At 38.9% G+C, this 24479-nt stretch overlaps 1 protein-coding gene and 1 long non-coding RNA gene across 5 annotated transcripts in view; one reads left to right on the top strand and one right to left on the bottom strand.

The window, feature by feature from the left end:
• Window positions 1–24479, top strand: part of Slc12a1 (solute carrier family 12 member 1) — an 82199-nt gene that overhangs the window by 17284 nt on the left and 40436 nt on the right. The window contains exons 5-15 of one of the 4 annotated variants that reach the window (XM_048332982.1): window positions 4247–4297; window positions 5526–5665; window positions 6722–6832; window positions 8685–8796; window positions 10769–10896; window positions 14534–14618; window positions 17405–17556; window positions 18703–18810; window positions 19131–19254; window positions 21375–21476; window positions 24185–24340. In XM_048332982.1, the coding sequence (XP_048188939.1) occupies window positions 4247–4297; window positions 5526–5665; window positions 6722–6832; window positions 8685–8796; window positions 10769–10896; window positions 14534–14618; window positions 17405–17556; window positions 18703–18810; window positions 19131–19254; window positions 21375–21476; window positions 24185–24340 (1269 nt within the window). Of the gene's footprint in view, window positions 1–2988; window positions 3085–3631; window positions 3728–4246; window positions 4343–5525; window positions 5666–6721; window positions 6833–8684; window positions 8797–10768; window positions 10897–14533; window positions 14619–17404; window positions 17557–18702; window positions 18811–19130; window positions 19255–21374; window positions 21477–24184; window positions 24341–24479 lie in introns of all 4 variants that reach the window. The other 3 variants (XM_048332979.1, XM_048332980.1, XM_048332981.1) reach the window with 3 other exon arrangements.
• Window positions 6597–7473, bottom strand: LOC125341012. Its single transcript, XR_007208859.1, has 2 exons — window positions 6971–7473; window positions 6597–6898 (listed from the first exon to the last, which is right to left on the bottom strand). It is a non-coding gene; the product is annotated as an uncharacterized LOC125341012 (long non-coding RNA).

Genomic DNA, 24479 nt, shown 5'->3' with positions numbered 1-24479 from the left:
TAGCTACTCAGGAGGCTGAGATATAAGGATCACAGTTCAAAGGCAGCCTGGCAGTAAAGTCTGGGACTCTCATCTTCAATTAACCACCAGAAAACCAGAAGTAGCCCTGTGGCTCAAAGGGGTAGAGCTCTAGACTTGGGTGAAAAAGCTCAGGGTCAGTGCATAAAGTCCTGAGTTCAAGCCTCATGACCAAAACCAAACAACAATAAAAAGAATTTTAAAAAATCTTTCAGAATCCTAGGACTCGCTCTTAAACATGTCACTCTGTTGCTTGGGCATTTTAGTAAGTACCTAGCCGGTGCCTGTGGTTGAAGGACATTTTGGGAATGCAATGAAAGAAAGGTTTTCTCTAAGCTGTACTTTATCCTGGGACAGATGGATGGGTAGGTAGATAGATAGATCCATCGATCTCTCCCAGGGAGTGTAAGAATGACTTGACATTGCTGGAATGAAAGGTGCATGCCAACATCCCAGCTTCTTTTTTCAAGGTGGAGGTTCGAGAATGTTTTTGTCAGGGTTGGCCTGCAACTATTATCCTCCTGATCTCTGCCTCTTGAGTTGATAGGATTACCTTCTGATGGAGAGAAAAAAGAGCAGTCCCACATTGTTGAATAGCATAAAACATTATTCCTGAGAGTTCAAATGGAATTCTAAATCTATACACATATGTGTATATGTATAATTATGTATGTATATATACTAAATATAAATATATATGTATGTCTGAATTAAGGATTATTGGGAAAGTAATGGGAGGAAAATAATAAAGTTAATGACAAGTAATAAAAAAATGTACAGTTTCTTAGGTCTGGTGTGAAGACAATGATAGTGGCACAAGAAACTGGGGTCACATAGCTGTTTATAAGTAATACTGACATAGGATCCCTGAAGTATGTTCAAAGCATTTGGTGCAAGTTAGTTGTAAGACTGGATAGCAGCAGCCAAAGCAGTTTGGTCCAAGTTTGCAGTTTGTGACCTATAGGCAGCCCCTTCCCACTTTCCTTGCTTTTTTTTTTTTTTTTTTTTGCAGGGGGGGGCTGGGAGGCGGTCCTAGGCCTTGAACTCTTGGCCTGGATACTGTCCCTAAACTCCTTTTGCTCAGGGCTAACACTCTACCACTTGAACTACAGCACCACTTCCAGCTTTTTCTGTGATTAATTGGAAATAAGGAGTCTCACAGACTTTCCTGCCTGAGCTGGCTTCAGATTGAGAGCCTTAGATCTCAGCCACCTGAGTAGCTAGGACTATAGGTGTAAGCCACCGGTGCCAGGCTCCCAATTTACTTTAACTTTCTAAATAACACAGCAATGCCAGAGAAGCAAGGTATAGCTGGGAGCATCAGAAGAGCCAGACAGACTAGTACATTGTTCCCATGTATGCCCTTGACCTCTTTCCACTTCCCCTTCTATTGGGGTATGGCTTAGAGAGGACATGGTCAAAACTACCTTTGTGGCCATTTGCAAGATAAGAAAGCCTGCCAACAGCAATCTACCTTATGTATGGGAGGATACCAAACAGCACAGGCCAGAACATTCTGGATGAAGTCAAGGTGAGTTTGGTGGCTGTGACTGTACAGCCTTCTGTGTCAAATCTGGGTCCTCTCCTATTGGAGAAAATAGTAGAGGGGAGGAAAAACTCTCTACCCATCTTAGGTTCATTGCTGAGGGCCCTATAAATTAAACTGTCACATCCGACTAGCAAGAGAAAAAAAAAGGCAGAAGTATGCTAACAGGTATTTCACACATACACATGGGAGTACTCAACAATAGGTGATTGAAGGTGGTTACAACATGAGCTTGTATTGTATCTTAACAAAAGAATAATAACACTACACAAAAGTGCCAAGACAAAGAAAAAGTACCTTGAGTTTTAGAGTGACAAATTGTGGGAAGCAACATAAATGGGAGAGCTGGAAGATAAATGCCTAGTGAGTAAGGTTCGTGTAGATTTCTGTGGGGCAGTTCTGCCAGCTACTCAGGGTCTACACGAGTACCTGGCATGAGCTTTTGTCTTTCCTGATAATGAAAAGTGGACTGAGGATAGTTAGCAATGTAGTTTCTTTATTTTGGCAAGTAGGAAAGGATAGAAAGTTTCTTTAATGTCTGCTTCCTTTCACTTATCTTCAGTTCAAAATAAGCCTCGTGCCCAAGTTATATGCTGGCATATTCTATCAGCCTTTATGATCTTCCTGGCTATGTGACTCTTAAAAATAAAAGCAGTCAGACCTTCCTCTGATTTCTGGCCTCTACTACTTTCTCCCTCTCATTATAACCATTAACCTTCTGAACCATAAGACCCTTGAGGGCAGCTTGTTTCATTTTATTCGTTCCTTGTGTTTCTCACGCTGCCTACCACATGGCTAGATGTATAGAGGGCTTTTTAATAAGCAACAGCTTTTACAACTATTGTTGTTATGATGAAAAAGTAGTAACATTAATTATGTACTGCATTCTATGCACTATGGCAGTGACTTCACACAGACATTATTTCTAACTTAATTGCCATTTTGGGCTCTGAGAATAAATAACTTGTCAGAGGTCACACAGTCAATAAGTCAATGTAGTTCAATTTGATTCTTTCTAATTTACCCATCTGTCTGAACAATTTTCCATATCGTCTGTAAAGTTCCAATCCTACACAACCAAAAGTACATAAAAAGGAAATTACCTGGCAGGGTGCATACTTAACCTCCAGTTATATTAACAGCGTGAGGTCGTACAGGACAATTATGATGTTTATAGGTGTCTAGAACTTAATGGATGATGGGATGCCCACTACATTTTGACCAGTCTTAGTGACTTAGTTGTATGCAACAAAGCATTGCACGTTTTAGTTCCTGAGCATTTACTGCACAATGATTTCCTGGCCTACTTATCAAACTCAAATGTGATCCTTCATTGATTCCCCTGGACTTGCTAGATTTTATGTATATGACCCAAAGGATTGTTCCACCATTTAATTGCCTTTATTTTTCCTCTCTCAACTGAGGTCTTGGTGTGATTATCATCGGCTTAGCCGTGACAGTGACTGGTATCACTGGTTTATCCACCTCTGCTATTGCCACAAATGGATATGTCAGAGGAGGTAATTAAACTTGTGACCCACAACATCATTTGTAAGGTAAAAGCAACACAGGCTCAAATAGCTTACTACTGACCTTTCTGGAGTGTTTTCAAAGGTAATACAAGTTGGTTCCTTTTTTTCTTTTTCATCCCCCATCTCCACCCCAAACGAAGGGATGCAAGAAAAATGGAGAAGGATTTAACCTTTGTCAAATCCTCAACTTTCTCATTTGGGTTCTCCTCAAGCAAGAGAGAAGGTCAAATGCCATGTTTTCTCTTTTCACAGCCAAGGTAGTTTCTCTCCCAGGACGCCAGCACAAGTCAACTTTTCCTTTTCAGGGCTACATTTTAGATTATGTTTACTTTTGGAAACCATCCTTCATCATAATGAGTGGCTCTGACTTGATCTTTATGCCAGGCACACAAGTTGCTCCCCAGCACAAAGAAACCCCACTGGGGCCCCAGGCATGGATATGGACACGGAGATAAAAGGCAGTATATGCTGCAGCAGTAGGGAACCCAAGGAAGAAAAGTAAAACGCATTATCTTCTGTCTTTCATTGCTAACAGGTCTTGGAGTTCTCATAATTCTTCTTTCCACCATGGTAACTTCTATTACTGGGTTGTCAACTTCTGCAATAGCAACGAACGGGTTTGTTCGTGGAGGTAAAAATATCTAAAGCTATCTCATAGCCTCATCACTTCCTACGGGTAGGCAAAAAACTTTTTATATACTTATTTTCGATGGGCACGAGGAAGTAACCTGATGTTGTTGAAGCCCGCCTGTCTTGAGGAACTGGATGCACAAAGAATATAAGGTAGGGTCAGGATAGTTCAGGTCTCCTGTGGTCAGCCCTGGCCTCTTTCTAACAGACTTCTCTGGCACATTGCAGGTGGTGATTTCCAGATGTGCAAGTTTTTGGATAATTTTTTTTTCTTTTTTCAGACCAGTCTACACAATTCTCCCTGGTGTTTCTTAGAAAATGACTCCTGAACATGGCTTCAAATGTAAAGTTGAGTACATTTCAGGTGCTTCCAAGACTGACATGGAATCAGGTGGTTTGAGCATTTCAGGTTTTTGTGAGGAGAGTGACCTTCAGAGATGAGATTCAGACTGCTGCTTCTAAAGTCCTGGTAACTTCTCTCAGTTCTGGAGCCAAACACCTTTCTTGGGGCATTTTGCAGGTCTTGGAGTCATCATCATTGGCTTGAGCGTAGTCGTGACAACACTCACAGGTATTTCTATGTCTGCAATTTGCACAAATGGAGTTGTAAGAGGAGGTAAGACAATTAATTTACTTATGAATACAAGCTTTGGTCACAATATACTATCTAGAGTTGATTTAATATTGAGTGAAAATTTTATGTTGCTAATGAATCCCCAAAGTTCAAACAAAACAAAACAAAAATTCCAAAAAAAACTTAAATAGCAAGGTAAAATTCTGCTCAACTGAAATTAGATGTCCAGAAAAGACTTCTTTGTTCTATTTTCTGTGATGAATCATGCTTGCTTGGCTGTGGAAATAGTAACATAGTAAATTTTACCAAAAATGATTTGTCTTTGTGAACTAGAGGGATAGTTTAAGTGGTTCAATGCCTTCCGAGAGAGCATGAGGGCCTGAGTTCAACCCCCAGTACCATAAAAAAAATTGTCTTTAAAAAAATATCACTGAAGTGGGCTGGGAATATGGCCTAGTGGCAAGAATGCTTGCCTCATATACATGAAGCCCAGGGTTTGGTTCCCCAGCACCACATATATAGAAAATGGCCAGGAGTGGCACTGTGGCTCAAGTGGCAGAGTGCTAGCCTTGAGCAAAGAGAAGCCAGGGACAGTGCTCAGGCCCTGAGTCCAAGGCCCAGGACTGGCCAAAAAACAAAAAATAAAAAACACTGAAAGCCAGGCACTGGTGGCTCGTACCTATAATTCTAGCTACTCAGGAGCCTGAGATCTGAGCATCCCCCAGTTCAAAGCCAGCCCGGGCAGAAAAGTCCTTGAGACTTTTATCTTCACTAAACTACCAAAAAAATCTAAAAGTGGAGCTATTACTCAAGTGGTAGAGCACTGACCTTGAACAAAAGAAGTCCAGGAGCAGTGCCTAAACTTTGAGTTCAAGCCCCAGGCCTGGCACTGGTGCACACACACACACACACACACACACACACACACACACACAAATCATTGGAATATTCAAATAGCTTTGTCATTATTTGTAGCATGTTATTTTATATTTCAATTTCAATAAATTAGATTTGCTTAAGTCAGGGTACTTCTACTGAAAATAAAGAGTAGAGTATACAAAAGAGCTGTTGTTCACTATGATGATGCAGGATTCATAAAATTATAATTTGTGATTTTTATTCAAATAATTATTGCTTAGAGTACTGAGGACATTGAAAATCACTCAATCATATTACCTAATTTCCTTAGCTCCTTTGCATAAAGAATGTCTATTTCTTGTTTCAGGTGGAGCCTACTATCTTATTTCCAGAAGCTTAGGGCCAGAGTTTGGAGGGTCAATAGGCTTGATCTTTGCTTTTGCCAATGCAGTGGCTGTTGCTATGTATGTGGTGGGATTTGCTGAGACGGTGGTTGATCTTCTTCAGGTAATTAAACTTTTCTTTATACAGCTAGGCGATAGCTCAATACAGTTTGCTTTTTCAGAGCACTAGGGGACATTGTGCAAAATGAGAGGGAAAGAGTTGTCACATGGGAAGGAGTCCTGGAGGTGGCAACAGAAGATGTGGCTTTGGGTTCTGTCTCTCACCTGACCCTTTGGAAACTTGAGACCAGTTCTTTGAAGTCATTAGAAACTTGTTTTCTAGTTGTATAATATGGGATAATACCAGTCTGTGTGTTTCATAAAAGTTTGGGACAGATTAGATGAAAGAATATATATGAAAGACTGTAGGAAATATAAAACACCAGATAGATAATGGATATTGTTTTCAAGTATTCATACTTCTATTGTGCCTACAGATTTCCCCAAAGAGAAATAACTTAAAACGTGCAAGTGACTCACTATAGAAAAGTAGACATTTCCTAGTTATGTGCTTCACCTAAAATGGTGTCTGCACAAGTACATTAACTAGTTGGTATATGAACTATGTCCTAAACTTCCTTTCATGCTAATGATAGCATTCACTGAATTCAATTGCTATAAGTCCCTGTATGTGAAAACTCGATGAATAAGTGAGCATATTAAGTACTTCTTAAGGCATGTTGTCTTTAAGAACTGTGTTACCAGGTTTATATAGTCTGTTCTTAAATTGAACAGAACATATTTGCAAATACACACATTGTAAACATTCGCTTTTATTCCTCTAGGGTTCCCCTTGACACATTAAAATAACTAGTCCTTTTGAAACAAAACACAATGCTGTGTATGTATACGCTTAGTGCTACAAGAACTTCAAAAGCTGTAACTGGAACAAATCTGTAAAATATCTAGCTCGCTAACCTTGGCTTTCAAAGGCCTATTTTCCTAGGGAAAAAAGTACTAGGTTCTTTATTCTCAAATGTATGAGCATTTCATTATTTATTATCTTTCATGGCCCCAAGCAATTGTGTATAATACCTTTTCTTCCTGTTAAATGTGAGACTAACACTCCTTTGTAGAGAGTTATATCTCTAATCATTGTCATGATTTTTTTTCCCTCCAGGAGAGTGACTCAATGATGGTGGACCAAACCAATGATATTCGAATCATAGGTTCCATTACTGTGGTGATTCTTTTAGGAATTTCAGTAGCTGGAATGGAATGGGAAGCAAAGGTGAAGTTTTCAAGATGATGTTACCAACAGCTACTAGTCAGGTTCTGAATAAATTGAAAGAAGAGACTTTTTTTTAAGTTTTTATTATAAAACTGATGCACAGAGAGGTTACAGTTTCATATGTTAGGCATTGGATACATTTAAAGGACTATTCAAAAGGGAATTGCTGTTATTGCTGGTTGTGGTGAAAGGAGCAAATTATCTGTAGGTGGACTATCAGGCCTACAAACCACCAAGTCCCATCTTGACTCACAAATCAGGTGTCACATGATAGGTGGAGCCTGTGTTTTGTCCTATGGAAGCTGTCATTAGAGCAGCACAGTCATCCAGGGTACTGCTGTCTTTGGGCAGAGGCCTTTTATGAGGTAGGACATGCTAGAGGCCATGTCTCCATTACCTGCCCTGGTACCATCTTTCAAGTTGTCACCACCTGTGAATGCAGAAGCCACTGAGAAATGACAAGTATGTTGGAAGAAGGTGATAGAAACCGAATAACTTCACCAGGAAACTTAATAGCATCACAGGCTTTGGAACCAGAACATGTCTGGATTTGACTAGTAGTAAAACTGACAGAATATTATTGAATGATAAGGAATGTGTCTTTTGAAACTCTACACAGTGATCATACGCAGTGGGAGTGAAAATGGTTCTCCATGCCTGGAGAGGTGGTAACAAATTCTCATGTCATCTTTACGCATGGGACAATGGCTGAATTCTCTCACCAGTCTAAAACATTAGGAAAACTTCCTCTGTGGCATTTATTTGTGGGTTATGCATTCAAACATCAAACAAAAATTAAGTACCTATCACATGTCCTAACACTAGACATTTGTTGTGACCAAAATATGCACAATCCCTACCCTAGATAGATGAGTGACGAACAGGTAGAAAAATAGATATAAAATGGTAAACTGTGAAAAGCACTATGAAAGAAATGGACGTTGAGACTGAAAACAACAGAGGACGTCGAGATGTAGCCTGATAGTAGGGCTCACTAGTCTAGCATGTACATGGCTCTGGGTTTGATCCCATTAGAAAGGAAGAGGGAGAAAATAAGGAAATGAAGGATGGACGAAAAGAAGTAGGAAGGAAAAGAAAGGAAGGAAGAGAGGGAAGAAAGGAGGGAGGGAGGATGGAAGAAAGAAAGGAAGGAAAGAATGAAGGAAGGAAGAAGGCAGGCAGGCTGGCTGGCTTGTTTCCTTATCTTTAAAATGGACATAATAACATAACCTACTTCATCAGGCTGTTGGTGATATTAACCTGAAAGAATACAGGTAAATTCAAGACTGCATCTATTATATTGTTGTGTAGGGGATATTATTGTTAGGGGACATTATCTGATATTATTTATATCTAATGATCAGAAAATCCCTCTCTGAGGAGGCAATGAGAGTTACAGGATGAAAAGAAAGAAATTGCTACACAAAGGGTTGGTTGAGGTAAGACCCAGGTAGAGTTAACAATGGTTGTTAAATCCAAGTAACTCTACAACTTAAAATGTAGTAGAAGGAAGATTAGTTGACTAGTTGACGTCACATACTGCTCACATGAACACTCTGACATCCAGTCTCCTGGGTATCACAGGATCCTAAAAGCTAATCTGTGCTCTGATCTTTCCTCGGTTAAGATGAGGAAGACCCAATACACTTGTAGCATACACATCTACGCAGAATAAAGCTCATTAGTATGTCATTCCACAAGGAGACACCTCTTACCTAGTTTGGAGAACAAGGTCTTGAACGGAATAATCAGGTAGTCTCTCTCTCTCTATAGTGAACATATAACTCTTAAAATCAGGCAAAAAGTTTTTCAATAAAATGTAATTTTGTCTCCTTTCACTTTGCCATTCCAGGCTCAAGTGATTCTTCTGGTCATTCTTCTCATTGCTATTGCAAACTTCTTCATCGGGACTGTCATTCCATCCAACAATGAGAAGAAATCTAGAGGCTTCTTCAATTACCAAGGTACATGTGGCGAATTAGATGTTTATCAGCACTGGGCTCCTCACGGCTGTTCTCATTGCCACCTACCTCTGTCACATCAAATCCAGTCATCAGAACCTCGGTGTGGTCCAGGGAAAAACCTGCAGTTCTATTCAGGAGAGCCAGGAAAGGGTCTCAACTCTAACACTCATCAGCTGGACAGGTCATCTAACATGTTTGTGATTTTCCTGGTAACGTATATATGACAATTTTCCTGAGGAAATTATGAGAAGTAAATAAGATTGAAGATGGAACTGTTCTGTATACCTTAAAATGCTGGACAGGTTAAACTGAAGTAATAAGAAGTATGTGCTGGGGAAAAGCACACAGCTTGAACAATTTGTTCAACTATGCAAGCACTAAAATCAAATAGCTATTTGTGTTTTTCTGGCAGACTTTTTGACACTTAACTTGCTGTGGTGTTGTCTACTTAAGCATCAATGTTAGGTTTTCAAGAATAAAAGAGTAGGGGCTGGGAATATAGACTAGTGGCAAGAGTGTTTGTCTCGTATACATGATGCCCTGGGTTCGATTCCCCAGCACCGCATATACAGAAAAAGCCAGAAGTGGTGCTGTGGCTCAAGTGGTAGAGTGCTAGCCTTGAGGAAACAGAAGCCAGGGACAGTGCTCCTGCCCTGAGTCTAAGGCCCAGGAATGGCCAAAAAAAAAAAAAAAAGAATAAAAGAGTTTAGGACTTCTATTTGTCTACACAAATCCTGTGATGACATTACAAGGTGTGGAATTTGACTTATCTCTTAGTCGACTTCATCTCCCACTCTTTCCTGCCTTTCTATTCTAGTTTACTCAGACTCCACTGCAGAGGTTTTGTATTTTTTATTTCATTATTTATTTAGTTGTCACTGTTTGATAGCTATCCTAACCACATACCCTTTGCAAAATCATGTCACTACTTTCTTTTACTCTGATTTCATTTGTTTTGTGAAGATTGTCTTGGTTGCTTTGGATGTTAACATCCTTTTTCTTTATAGCCCTTTCTCTCTTCTCCTTTATTTTTCTGATGATCTAAACTTTCTTTATGTGTGCCAAATTCTTTTGTTCCCAGTCTTTCTTCCTTGCCTTTTCTTTTCTGATTTTCTTCTAGGTTGTGTCCTTTTCGCTGAAGTAATTTGGTGCCTAAGTAATTTAGTGATAACCAATTACTGAGCATGAATACCATTCTGTGAACAAAATCCCTGAGAGTTTGGCATAAGAATTTAAGATTCAGGGGCTGGGGATATGGCCTAGTGGCAAGAGTGCTTGCCTCATATACATGAGGCCCTGGGTTCAATTCCCCAGCACCACATATACAGAAAATGGCCAGAAGTGGCGCTGTGGCTCAAGTGGCAGAGTGCTAGCCTTGAGCAAAAAAGAAGCCAGGGACAGTGCACAGACCCTGAGTCCAAGGCCCAGGACTGGCCAAAAAAAAAACAAAAAACAAAAAACGAATTTAAGATTCAAATTTGGGGAACAAGTAAGTAACAAAGCAATTAGAAAATAAATAGAAAAATGTTAGAGTAGCCCAACCCAAATATTCTCCTACAATTTTTAAAAAGCATATTAAAGTGTTGTTTTCAGTGTTTATGCATGACCAAATATATTTGCTAGAGATATGTGTCTGTGTGAATATGTATGGTATATTTAGAGATATGCTAACATAATCATGTAAGAATTCTTCATCTTTTGATCTCTTTTAGATTCTAAAAAGGCAGCTTGAGTCTCTGTTGATACAAAAATTAATGATTTTTTTCTGAGGTGTCCTAGAGATTTACAACCTCATGAAATGTTTTTTGATTCTTGGAAAGATATGACTTAAAGTTCATCAGTTGTACACTGTCAGCTTCAAGTTCATTCCAGTTTGAATCTAGGGATACATTTACATTTGGAACTTAAGTATTTAATCTTTAACTCTGTGACAGAAGTCTACATGATGATTTTCTTGTAACTTATGTTGCAGCATCAATATTTGCAGAAAACTTTGGGCCAAGCTTCACAAAGGGTGAAGGCTTCTTCTCGGTCTTTGCCATTTTTTTCCCAGCAGCTACTGGGATTCTTGCTGGTGCCAATATCTCGGGAGATTTGGAGGTAGGATATTTCCCCTGCTTTGCAGTCCTGGGAGGTAGTGGTGCAATTGATGGGCAGCATAAGAAGTTGCAGAGATTGGATGCAGCCATATTTCCCTACAGATTCAAAACTATAAGATTTCTGAATTATTTCCTGGTTACTTATAAGTTCTCTCTTTGAATACCAAGTTTGGATTCCTATTTCAGCTAGTTCTTATTCAGTGATATCAGAAGGAGAGAGCAGATTGGCAGTATCTCATTTTCCCAACAAACTGACTATCAGGAGCATCCTTTCTCTTTGAACATCATAAGAACATAAACATTGGAGAAAAGAAACAATAAACCAACATCATCGCTTAGTGTTCCATTCATATTATTCTGTATTACATACCATCAAAATAATTGTATTAGTAATGACATTGATATGAATGTTTAATGAAAGACAACTGTAAGATAGAAGTTGTCAAAAATAAGATAGAAGTTTATTTTTCTAGGGCATAAAAATTTGAGCTCAAAGACATTCCAACAAAATAAGAACGGTCTGATTCAAAAGGCACCAATAACTTCTATCTATTTCACTGTTACCTTAGGTTTACCACAATCTACAAGGTGCAAGGTAAATAATCATTTAAGAGATCACATTCCAGTCTTTAGGAAGAAGGATAAGAAAGTAGATGGCAAGCAATTTCTGTATGTATCACTTCTGCTGACATTTATTAAAATTCAGACCTGTTAACTTTCCTAGTTGCACAAGAGCCTGAGAAATATAGTCTCTATCTTGGTAGCCATGTGTTCAGAAAAAAATTTAGAGGGTTCTAGTATTAAAAGGATGAAAATGAGCTTAGCATGGTGGGTCATGGCTAATTATGCCAGCTACTTGAGAAGCAAAAATCAGGAGGATTTTAGTTTGAGTCTAGCCTGTGCAAAAAGTTAGTGAAATCCCATCTAAACAACTAAGTTGGGAAAAGTTGATGTTTATATGATTCCAGCTACACAGAAGCATTTCTGCCCTGGTTAAAAAAAACAACAACACAGATCTTATGTAAAAGAAATACCTGAAGAATAAAAAGGGCTTGGGTTTGGCTCAAGTGACAGTATGCCTGCCTAGTAAGCATGTGGTCCTGAGTTCAAGCACTAGTACAATGGAAGGAAGGAAGGCAGGGAGTGAGGAAGGTAGGAAGGACGGAAAGAAGGAAAGAAGGAAGGAGAGAAGGAGGAAGGGAGGGAGGAAAGGAAGGGAGGAAAGAAAGAAGAGAGGGAGGAAGAGAAGAATGGAAGGAGGAAATATTAGATGACAATAAGCAGTCTGTTGAAGAACACACAGATTTTAGCTCACACAAAATTTATCATCAACTTCAGAAGTACTTTCAGTAGTTATTAGGAATTATGTATAAATGAAAAGCAAAAAAAAAGCCCAAGGGGTTAGAGAAATAAAAAAATATGGACCAAATGAATGTTCAGTTAGCCAAGGATAATTTCCTCAAGAAAGTAACATTTGAACCTGAACTTAAAGCAAATGCTGGATGGTGACCCTTAGCAAGGAAACACAAGGCAGAAAGACAAGAATAACTGGCAAGAGGAATCACAACAGTGCAGGGTTCCTTTCACATTAACTGGAAAAAAAAGTGAGACTGGATAACCTAGAGGACATGAAGAAACAGCGTTTGGAGAAGCCTGTGCAAGGGGGACCAGAATATAACTCCATGAAAATGAGACTTTCCCTTTGGTTTTATTTATTGCTATCCTCAGAGCTACCCAGGCTTTCATAAATGCTTATTGAGAAGATGAACATTTAGATTTGCTGTATTAGTGACCACAATGCTGTGATAAATCCTTGGGCAGAGATAATGGCAGAAAAAAAAAAGATATTTTCTGAAGCTCATAAAAGGCAAAAAAATAAAACTTCTATGAAATGATTCAAGTAGTATTACTGCCTAATGAAATTTAGTAGTGGATGTAGAACTTCTGGTTTTCAGCAAGTGGAAAAGTATCAGAGGTCACTGATTTAAATTTCTGCAAACTGTTGGCACATTGTTAAGTTGAAGAATATTGTGCTTTCCTTCGACTCCTCAAGAACAAGTTTGCATCAGATGCTTAGTCATCAGTTCAGCTTGCTACAGTGCCTGTATTAAAGTCATGGAGGGGAAAGATACTAAAATAGTCAACTGTTGTTAGTCAGGAGAAGTAATGGAAAGTCTTTCACTATGATTCACAGTAAGAAAACATTATAAATCACAACAAGAACACCTTTAAAAATTTCTCCCCACTTGCTTCACTGTTGTAACCAATGTTTTCTGATATTGATACTGGTTGCAAATCAATTGAATTGATTTCACTGGCATGGCAGATGAGGAAAAGGAAGCTCAGACTTGGACACTGAAGATGGACAGAAGGACATTTGAGTACAGATGTCTAGTGGGCATCTATATTGATGGGTCTGGAGCTATGGGAAAAAGGGAAGCCAAGACTGAGAGCCATAGCATGGATACAGTCACTGAAATAGGTACAAGAAGGAGGAGAGAAGAGGTCCAGGGCCGTACTCAGAAAAACACAACATCCAAATTAACATTAGAAAGAGAGTCTATTAGGGGAGGTGGAATGAGAGGTTCTCTTGGCTAAGTTATGATTTCCACCTATCAGAATGAATCTACTTTCACCATATGACCTTACTGATGGACTAGATCTGAATATTTAAGGTTGTTCTTTTTTTTTTAAAAAAAAAAAAAGAACTAAAACTTTGTTAGACTGTATTGATTGCTTATTTGTATTGATGAGTCTCATGTCCTCCAGTGCAGAGACTAATGCCTACTGGTATTTTACTTCCCTCAATTCAATATTTATTGACTCTTTCTGTATGCCAGGTATCATTCTATATAAGCAATAGATGCATTAAAATCTCTATTTAATAATCCCTGTTAAGTTGAATTGAATATAATTCAATATGCTGCTTGGAAATTGATTTATTATGACTTAGTCCCCTCAATAGGATATAAAATGGCAAATTAAGTATGATGTGAGCTCAACTCAGTGAAAGTATATAGATTTATAAGCAAGAGAAAGGCCCATTTTCTGAGCTTAAAGTTTCCTCTTTCTTTATGCTTGCTTATGGAAATTGAACATCTCCATTGCAATCATTCCTAAACTAGATTCCAAATTAATGTGGAGGATTTAGTATATAATCCTTTTTTGCTCAGTCAGAATGACTTTTTAAGGCAAGTGTAGGCTCAGTATAAAACAGATAGAGAGAAAGAGAGACAGAGACAGAGAGAGACAGAGACAGAGACAGACAGAGACAGAGGGAGACAGAGTATCAACATGCCAAATATGTTTGTATATTTCCCTTTGATACATCTACATGAAATTCACAGGAGATATAGGGAGGGAAGAGGCCTTGGTAAGTGAACTATCGTACTTTTCTATAAAATCAGCCTCCTGGACAGTAATCTCTTCTGTTAGGTACAAAGTTTTACTGATCTCATTATTCACTCTAAACAAACCCAAAAAAGAACTCAAGCTCACAAATTTCCCATTTGTTTTATAGTTTCCTTAGAATTTGCCTTAGAAAGAACAGCCTGACATTCTGAAAATACAGAAATACTCTGGGAAATCTATGTTCATTGTTTTGCTCTGATCTTTCCTCCATATTATTTGTTTCAAAGGATCCCCAAGATGCCATCCCCAGAGGAACCATGCTGGCCATTTTCATCACCACTGTTGCCTACATTGGGGTTGCTATTTGTGTGGGTAAGTTGTGTGTATCTGACATCAGAATTACAAGGAGATTAGTCATTCTTCGCATCTAGTGGACTTTCAATGAAACATAACAAAAAAGAAAGTTGATTATCCTAAGGCAGCAACTTTAATTCCTTCCTTGATTCCTCAATAGTAATGGTTAGCATATTTGGAGGGTTTCAATGCAGTTACACTGTCCTGAAGGCATTGATAAGCCAGTGCTACTTGAGCCCAAAGAGCATTCCATTTTGCCACACTAGATGATTCCACTGCTAAGAAAGTAATTATTACATCCAGAATCTACCACCCTTCTCCTAATAACACAGTGGAGCGGGCTGGGAATATGGCCTAGTGGCAAGAGTGCTTGCCTCCTACACATGAGGCTCTCAGTTCGATTCCCCAGCACCACATATATGGAAAACAGCCAGAAGGGGCGCTGTGGCTCAGGTGGCAGAGTGCTAGCCTTGAGTGGGAAGAAGCCAGGGACAGTGCTCAGGCCCTGAGTCCAAGGCCCAGGACTGGCCAAAAAAACAAAAACAAAACAAACAAACAACAAAAAAAAAAACCACAGTGGAGCGAAGAAGCAAACTATCGAAGCAAACCAAAATAATGGCATTAGAAAAATTCTGAAAGATGAGAAGTTTGCCCTGATGTCCTTACTATGGGAATGTCATTCTGATCAAATGAGAACAAAACCCAGCCAGTGGAAATGTAAAAAGCTAGCCACCACATTGCTCAATGAACAGAAAATGTGTGTATTTTCCTGCTCTTGTTGAGGCTGACTTTGTTTCCACCTGCTGCTGCCTACAGCCACTTCTCCTCTTTCTGCTTATGTAACAGAAGAAAAAGGAGAAATATAGCTTCCCAACATGCATAAAAATAACACTTTTCTGTGCACAATAAGAAATCCAGACTCTGCCTGTCCAACTATGGAAAGCTGCTGACCATTGTACCAAAGGATATATCTCAATAGTCCTCTGCTTACTGTCAGGGAAACTAGGAAAGTACAGATATCTTAAATTGTTTTCTGAAGAAAGAAAATAAAAGCAAAGATTGAAAGCATTTTGATTCTTGCCTATCTCACTGCCTCTTATTTGAGGAAAGTAGACAAAAGTTATTAAATGTTTTGTTGTGGAATTTCCAAGTTTAGTTATGACATTTTTTCTCATGCTTTAGGATATCAACCCCATTTTTAAATGACACTGAAGCTACATAAACTTAAATTTCCCAAGTGTTTTTTTTTCTTTTTCAGACACAGAAAATGTAAGGAAATGATTTAAAAAAATTATAGACCTCATTTCAGAGATTTTTCTAGTTTTTGTACCCCAGGGGTAGAAAAAAAAACTACATTTCTATACTTCTCCCATGGCAGGAGAAAACCAGTCATGAAGTCAATAACCTTTCATTAGTACAAATAATGGCTAAGGGCCCAACTTCATGGGAAATTGGAGCGATCTATAATGCAGAAGTTAAAATACATGACTCAGAATAGCCAAGTTGACATAAAGGAACAATGCAAAGGGGTAAAACTAGAATGGGTAGTTTTACTTGGTAATCAACAGCCATAATTTCAAGTGTGTAAGGGTGATTTTTTATCACAGAACTGATTATTGTAAGTGACTCTTCCTACTCAAATGTTCTATGATTTAAGTCTTTCCTGAATTGATAGAATGTGAATTCTGTGGCTAAAATGGAAGGTTCCATTAGTTTCTGTCCCTGGGATCTATCTTGAAGTTATGAGTTAGGAATGAGAAACCACCCTGACAGAGTCTGAAAAGCAAACTGAACTTTGTTCATTGGAATTTAGTTTATAGAGAATTTATTCTTCATGTAGGCTTTTTAAAAAGCCAATGTATATTTTACCTGTATATTCATATTTTTTAATAACTTATCAACTATGCAATAACAGAGATGACAGTAAAAAAATTCTTGCATCAAGACAAACATATATCGAGTCTTTAAAATGTTCATAATTCTATTTCTGATAACGTATCCTAGAGAAATATTTTGAAAAATGAGACTTTCGTCTCCATTTAGCCACCAGGAAACTAGGAGTGGAGCTATGGCTCAAAATAGTAGAGCAGTAGCTAGCCTTGAGCAAAATGGCTCAGGGATAGAGCTCAGTCCCTGAGTTCAGGCCCCACAACTGACAAAAAATAAAGCTACACTAAAATGTGACCACTAATATAAACTTTCAAATAGGAAGTCTTAAAATTTCCTCAAAATATTACCTTTATTATGTAAACATATAGAAAGCAGAATTACAACTATTAAAATATTATGCAATGACTTCATTGAGAGCAAAGGTTCTATAACCTTAATTATTATAAGTGTACAATGTCCTCCCCTGATTATTTTTACAGATAAGGAAATGAGTTTTCATATTTGAAAACATTCAGAGAGTAGCACTAACTCAGAAATATGAACCGAATATGCACTATGGACAGAATACAACCACATGTATTTTAAGAGCTCAAAAAGGAAGCGAGATTCTCAGCTCCCAAGTCCTTTATAGGAAGTAGCCCTTGTGGGTTAGAACCACCCAAGTCAGTCAAGATGGCAACCTATTAGAACCAGGGCCCTCCCAGGATTTAAAGGATGGGAGCATCCTGCTACCCCATCTCAGTAAAAATGGACAGCGAGCACAAGGTAAGAATAGACCTATGCAGACTCAAAATAATCTTGAGGTTCCTCAAGATTAAACATCAAGATCAAACATCAAAGGTATGTTTTCAGAAGAAAACACTAAAGGAGCAAAATTCTTGTAAAGAAATGACAAGCCATGGCTTTTTCCACAGCGGCCTGTGTGGTCCGAGATGCTACCGGGAGCATGAATGACACTATTGTTTCTGGGATGAACTGCAATGGATCTGCAGCCTGTGGGTTAGGCTATGACTTCTCAAGATGTCAATATGAACGATGTCAGTATGGGCTGATGAACAACTTCCAGGTATACAATACTCCACACCCTCACCCCCTCCGCCCAAAACGAAAAAGCTTCCTTTTCTTGTTTTCATTTTTTAGGTAATTAAGTATAATAAGACCTCAGAATCTGCAACGGGTAATTACTGATCGATGTGAATTGAACAAAGAATAATTTGTATGGGAGGGAAAGGAAGCAGGCAGGCATTGTGTGGTATCAGTTCTTGTGGTTGCATTTACTGTGGTGAGAAGAAAATAGGTAGTGATAAGAGGGAGCACCACCGGGCCCTCTGTGCTTCCAATTAATTTGGACAGATTTCGTGGTGGGAAGCAGAAGCTTAGATTAGTTAGCATTTAGGGTGCATCTCCTACTTGGACGTTAGCTTAGGGAAAAAAAAACTGTGAAGTAGCCCGTGGAGGGCCTGAAAAACCAGAGCAAGGGAGAACCTGTGACTGGAAGAGAAGAAAGAAAATGACAGGGGGAAAACAAAGAAGTTGGAAAAATGTACTACTTGCAACATATTAATTTTTGTGATTGGTGAAGAGAGAGGGAAGTAGATGTGTTGTGAAATCTTCACTCATTTGTTTTAACAACCAACACGGAGAAATTAACTCAGCTGAAGTCATTATTCCAAAATATGACTAAAATTGATAGAATCTATCAGGTCTCAGGCCTAAAATTATGTTTAATGAGCACAGGGAAAGCAAAGGTTTGAAAAGCTTCTGTGTGCAGGAAGAAGTAAAGCTAATGCCTTTTTGAAGACTGGTAAACAGCTGAGCGCTTCCCCAAATCCCATTAAAATATCACTTTTTGCTGTATAGAATTTCCCACCACCAAATATGAACACAAAGAAAATGGGGGAAATGTTGTCAAAATCTTGGAAACTATTTCATTCTTTACTCTCTTTTTTCCCAATATCTTCTAAACATATGTGATGAATATTTGGTATTTTGCAAGTAACCTAAAAGGCGATGTCCATTTTGAAAAAGAATAAATACTAAGATCTTGAGAATGAAGCTGGATGAAAGAAATCTCTTTGGCAGCAATTAGTTTATAAAAGACTCTACATCACAGGAAGTAGAGAGGAAAGCATTTGCATTAAGATTTGGGTGTTGTTGTTGTTGTTGTTTAAACTGTTGGATGAGTCTCCTAACCTGAATTTCTCTCCTGAAGGTCATGAGCATGGTGTCAGGGTTTGGGCCTCTCATCACTGCTGGAATCTTTTCTGCAACGCTTTCCTCTGCCCTGGCCTCCCTGGTCAGTGCACCCAAAGTATTCCAGGTAATTCAGGCACAAGAGCCTGTGCTTTTCTCGACTGCTATTTCCCTTGCATGGAAATCAAGTGGAAATACTCATTCTCACCCACAATCACTCCTCATCATTTTCTGCAATGGTTAATGTTTGCATCTGGCTCAAGTGTTATGTCTGCCACATAGTCAAGATCGATTCAAATAATATAAAGAATGATAAACTGCAGTGTTAACTTGTGCCTTGTATTGTGTATCATTTAATCTTTCCCCAAATCTTCTTGTTTGAATCACCTAGAGAAAATGACAGTGCATAAATATAAATGACAAATGTCCCCTCTTCTTTTCTATTAGGCTCTGTGCAAGGACAACATCTTCAAAGGACTGCAGTTCTTTGCAAAGGGATATGGGAAAAACAACGAACCCCTGAGAGGATATTTTCTCACTTTTTTGATAGCCATGGCGTTTATTCTCATTGGTTTGTAGTTTTCTTGTTCTTACTGAAAGCCAAAGAATTCTGATTACTCAGGCTTTTCCTTTCAGTTTGAGAAATTACCTGCTTCATGTTTAAGATTTCATTTGGGAATAGCGGAATCTGTCTAAGAAGGAAATGACAAATCCTTGTGCAAAGAGGTCCTTTGAGGAACTTAAGGGAGACTCTGGACTTTATCCTTGGAATCTGAATGTTGAAAATCTATCCAGCCAAATACAACGGAATACATGTTATCCCAGTGCAGTTTTCCACACTGCTATGACAGTGGACTGAGCTAGCACAACTGAAAGGCCTATGCCAATGTAGTTCATTGACTATCTATTCAAAATCACTAATATTTGTGAAAGTGCAGATTTTTCTGCCCTAAATCCAGTTACTCAGTCAGAATCTATGATAACAGCAATCTGTATTATATAAGCTCCTCGAACAGACTTGGAGACTTTAGTATTTGATAATCATTTACCTACATTACCATCTTGACTTCCTTTCCTCAGGCAATGTAGGAACACCTACATAAACTTGGAAAGGGACACTCGTCAACTATACCCGGCATATTCCTTTCTCTTCCCTAAGGTTCTAACTTTGCTGGTGAGCACATCAGAAGAAAAGAGCAAAAAGGATGGGAACTATGTCTAGCTCAGAGCTTTCCTCATTATATGAGGCCACCATTCTTTAAGCCACCCAAAGGAAGTGACTCTAATTCATGAAACTTCATAAGATCCCCTGAAAGCAGGGGCTATAGAACTCTGCATGTTTGTCAGGTTTTGAAGAATTTAAATAAAAAGTGATTATATAGAGAGATGTTTCAATTATATAGTTTAACCTTTAGAACCTCAAATTATTGTTCTCTACTGCATTTAAATGATCACAGAGCCAAGGTCTTTAAAAGTTTTGTATAAATTAAGCAATAACCTTTAAAATTGTTCTTTCAGAACAACATGGATTAGCTCCATGTACAAGCTTTATGGCAGTAGGTTTGGGTTGTTTTTTTTTTTGCCTGTTCCCTTATTAGTTTTTGTGGCATAGAATCAGACCCACTTGCCACCTATGATCGCGTCATTAAGACGGATAAATATCTGATATCTCTATTTTAACTTATATTGAACAGTGTTTACCACCTAAAGCTGGGCACCCAGGGGCTCATGCCTGTAATATTAGCTACTCAGGAGGCTGAGATCTGAAGATCGCAGTTCAAAGCCAACCAGGGCAGAAAAGTCCATGAGACTCTTATCTCCAATTAGCCACCATAAAACTGGAAGTGGCGCTGTGGCTCAAGTGGTAGAGTGCTAGCCTTGGGCTGAAGAGCTCAGGGACAATGGCCCAGGTCCAGACTTCAAGCCCCATGATCAAAAAATAAAATAAAAACAAATCCACCTAGGATTAAATAATACTAGATATTTAGTCATTGAGGTCAAAATACATTGGGAAAGCCTTAAGAGGCAGAAGTAAAGATGGGGAAAAGTATGAAGAGTAACTGAAGTCTTGAAAGTCAGAGCGACTATACTGGGAATATCTGGTGGACCACTATTTAGTCTGTCAACATGAAAAGCCTCTTGGTTGCATATATAGCAGAAAACATTTAATCCGGGGTATGTTAAGATAGGTGTGAAGGAGGTATATATCTATAGTATCTATGTGGGTGCTATGGTTTAAAGTCATTCAAAAGTAGCTACTCTTCATCTCTTCTTTGCATCCATTGGCTAATAGTTTCTTCTGCCTTTCCACCATTAGACTTGACACTATCCACCCTTAGAAAGTTCTCCACCATGAGGATTTTAGAAAAGATATTTAACACTCTTTTAAATCCCACGGTATTCTCAGTCCTCAAAACCTCCGCCCACTCCCCCATGAATTTTATTTTTTGTAGGTAGACATCCTGATTGTCTTTTTTCTGATTGGGAGGGTTATCCTGAGTCTTACTTTATGGAAACTCTAGCTAAAAGCATATATGTAGCTCCAAAGAAAAATCACTACCTTCTTAAACTTTGACAGATGCTAGCTGTGTTTTCAATTTCCAAATAAAGTCAAGCTCCTAGGCTATAACAGCTGTTCAGCCCCTGATCTCATCACTCAAATGTACATGTTCAATTCTGCTTCTATTACAGCGGAACTGAACGTCATTGCTCCCATCATCTCCAACTTTTTCCTGGCCTCATATGCACTTATTAATTTCTCCTGCTTCCACGCTTCTTATGCCAAATCTCCAGGTAAGATGACATTTCAAAAACTAAAATAACCCTAAGCAAACAGTTAGTTTGTCTCAATAAAGAGAAATAAGTCAGTGAAAAGTGTTCAATTTGTATTGATATGTTTTCCTATATCCTAGTGGGCAGTGTAACCCACTTTATTTTGGTGAGTTGGGAGATGACTTCTGAAATAGAAAAAGAATCATTTGAGCAATGGCCTTTTTGACCAACCGGAAAGTCAATTTTCTCCTGTGGCAATAAATTATTCATTGCAAGAGAAACCACATTTATTTCAGCAGTAGAAAAACACCACTATTTATTTCCAGGGTGAAAGTGACCACAGACGTGGAATAAATGTATATATTTGAGACTTCCTTACTATCCATTTGTTTCCTGCCCATGGTGCAGAAGAGAAGGATGAGTAGTTCCCATAATTACCTGCTGAGTGCAGGCAGTGCAGATTCACGTTGATGCCGTGGGTATCTGCACTTTTGGGTTTGTGGTTTCAAGTTGTTCAAAACTTCACAGCAACTACTTTCCCCTGTATAGTCACTTATCATCTCCTCTTTGTTTCCACTGGCCGATAGAGTTCCTTTTGCCTTTCCTCCAAAATAGACTTGACATTATCCATCCTTCTAAAGTCCTTCACCAAAAGGATATTTTTATTTATTTATTTATTTATTTATTTATTTATTTTTGCCAGTCTTGGGCTTTGGACTCAGGGCCTGAGCACTGTCCCTGGCTTCTTTTTGCTCAAGGCTAGCACTCTGCCACTTGAGCCACAGTGCCACTTCTGGTCATTTTCTATATATGTGGTGCTGGGAAATCGAACCCAGGGCTTCATGTATACCAGGTAAGCACTCTTGCCACTAGGCCATATTCCCATTCCCACCAAAAGGATTTTTATTTTTATTTTTTTTGGCCAGTCCTGTGCCTTGGACTCAGGGCCTAAGCACTGTCCCTGGCTTCCTTTTGCTCAAGGCTAGCACTCTACCACTTGAGCCACAGCGCCATTTCTGGCCATTTTCTGTATATGTAGTGCTGGGGAATCGAACCCAGGGCTTCATGTATACGAGGCGAGCACTCTTGCCACTAGGCCATATCCCCAGCCCACCCAAAAGGATTTTTATCAAAACTTGTACATACTTTTTTTTAGAGCCTACTGCCATCCCATCTCTCCGTAGATGATTCCCCCAAGGCTCCTAGGTTACAAAAGAAAACTGGAGAGTTTTCGGTTTAGTTTTGTTATATCCTTTTAACACAAATATGTGACTTCATATCACGTATTGCCAACTTACGCAGGTTAGCAGAAGCAAGAGTAAAAAGGAGAAATGGAAAGAAATAGAAAAAATATAAAAAGAGCTATATGGAAACAAAAACCCAGGAAATGACTTTTCTGGGCCTTCCCCACCTTTCTCTCCTTGCCACATATACTCACAGTCACACTCAGAGAGAGAAAGCCCCACTCACCCAAGAATGAGCCTTTCTAATGATGTTCTTGAAGTGCTAGTTCCATCTTGTGGTCATATAGGAAATTGCTCCGGAAGACCTAAGGCTCTGCTTTGCTTTAGCAACTCCAAATTTAAAACAACCTTCAGGAACCACAGACCAACTATGTCCTCCAAATCAGAGTTTCCCATTCTGATCCATATTGTCTCTTAGCTTTTTTCATTTCAGAGAACTAATAGGACATGGAAACCTCCTTTGTTTATAGGAACTGGGAGAAGTATTCTCATTAGAAAATGCATGACATACTGTTGCCCTGAGTTTAAGAAGTCATTGCTAGAAATTTTTCTTCCTTTTCTCATAAATGGACATGCACTGTCTTCTTGGGGTGATGAGAGACCTTTTAGGAAGTCAGGAGTATTAACTCCATGGTTACTCAGTCTTCCCCATAAGCAAAAAGCTCATTGAACCAACCTTTTTTCTTTTTTTCTTTTTTTTTGTTTTGGCCAGTCCTGGGGCTTGGACTCAGGGCCTGAGCACTGTCCCTGGCTTCTTTTTGCTCAAGGCTAGCACTCTGCCACTTGAGCCACAGCGCCACTTCTGGCCATTTTCTGTATATGTGGTGCTGGGGAATCGAACCCAGGGCCTTATGTATATGAGGCAGGCACTCTTGCCACTAGGCCATATCCCCAGCCCCCCAACCTTTTTTCTTGGATGACCAAAAAGTTCCTTCTCCTCAAGTGTTATATCAATACTCCTTCTAGAACTCCTACCTCCTTTAATAAACTCCTGATGGCACAAACTGGGAGATGCTTAAGGTTTAGTAGTTTGTGAAGGCAATTATGGTATGGAGGGGTTTATGATTATACATTTTCCAGATGTTGAATGTTTTTTATACTTACCAGCTTCCAAGAGAGTGTAACCACCACTTTCGTAGACCAGAGATCCAAGTTCATAGAAAACAGCTAGCAAACAAGCTGAAGTTTTTTTAATTTTCGGGGTTAGAGGTGTGGCTCAGTTGGTACAGTGAGAGCCAATAAATGAAAGTGTCAGGTACCAAGTTAGAGTCCTGGTGTCTCTCTCTCTCTCTCTCTCTCTCTCTCTCTCTCTCTCTCTCTCTCTCTCTCTCACACACACACACACACACACACACACACACATCTAATTTTTTTTATGGCAGGTAGGAAAAAAACAACCATGTTACCTGCATTCCTATAACACACCATAGTATGATCGCAGTTGTGTGGAAACTTTTCTCTGCATATTTTCTTCTTTGCTTTCAGGATGGAGACCTGCATATGGAATTTACAATATGTGGGTATCTCTTTTTGGAGCTATTTTGTGCTGTGCAGTCATGTTTGTTATCAACTGGTGGGCAGCTGTCATCACTTATGTCATTGAGTTATCCCTCTATATCTATGTGACTTATAAGAAGCCAGGTAAGGCAAGAAAAAAAATCCTAGGATGGGGTTTCCAAATTTCTCTATCTGTTCATCAAATGTTTAACAAGCAACTTCCCAAGAAACTTCTGTTAGGTTTGTCATATGTATGGTAGACAGTAGTGATATAACAAGAACA

This window comes from Perognathus longimembris, chromosome 23 (genome assembly GCF_023159225.1).
Source record: "Perognathus longimembris pacificus isolate PPM17 chromosome 23, ASM2315922v1, whole genome shotgun sequence".
Lineage (NCBI taxonomy): Eukaryota > Metazoa > Chordata > Mammalia > Rodentia > Heteromyidae > Perognathus > Perognathus longimembris.
Note: the sequence above shows the minus strand (reverse complement) of the source record. Positions and strands in the feature narration are given on the sequence as shown.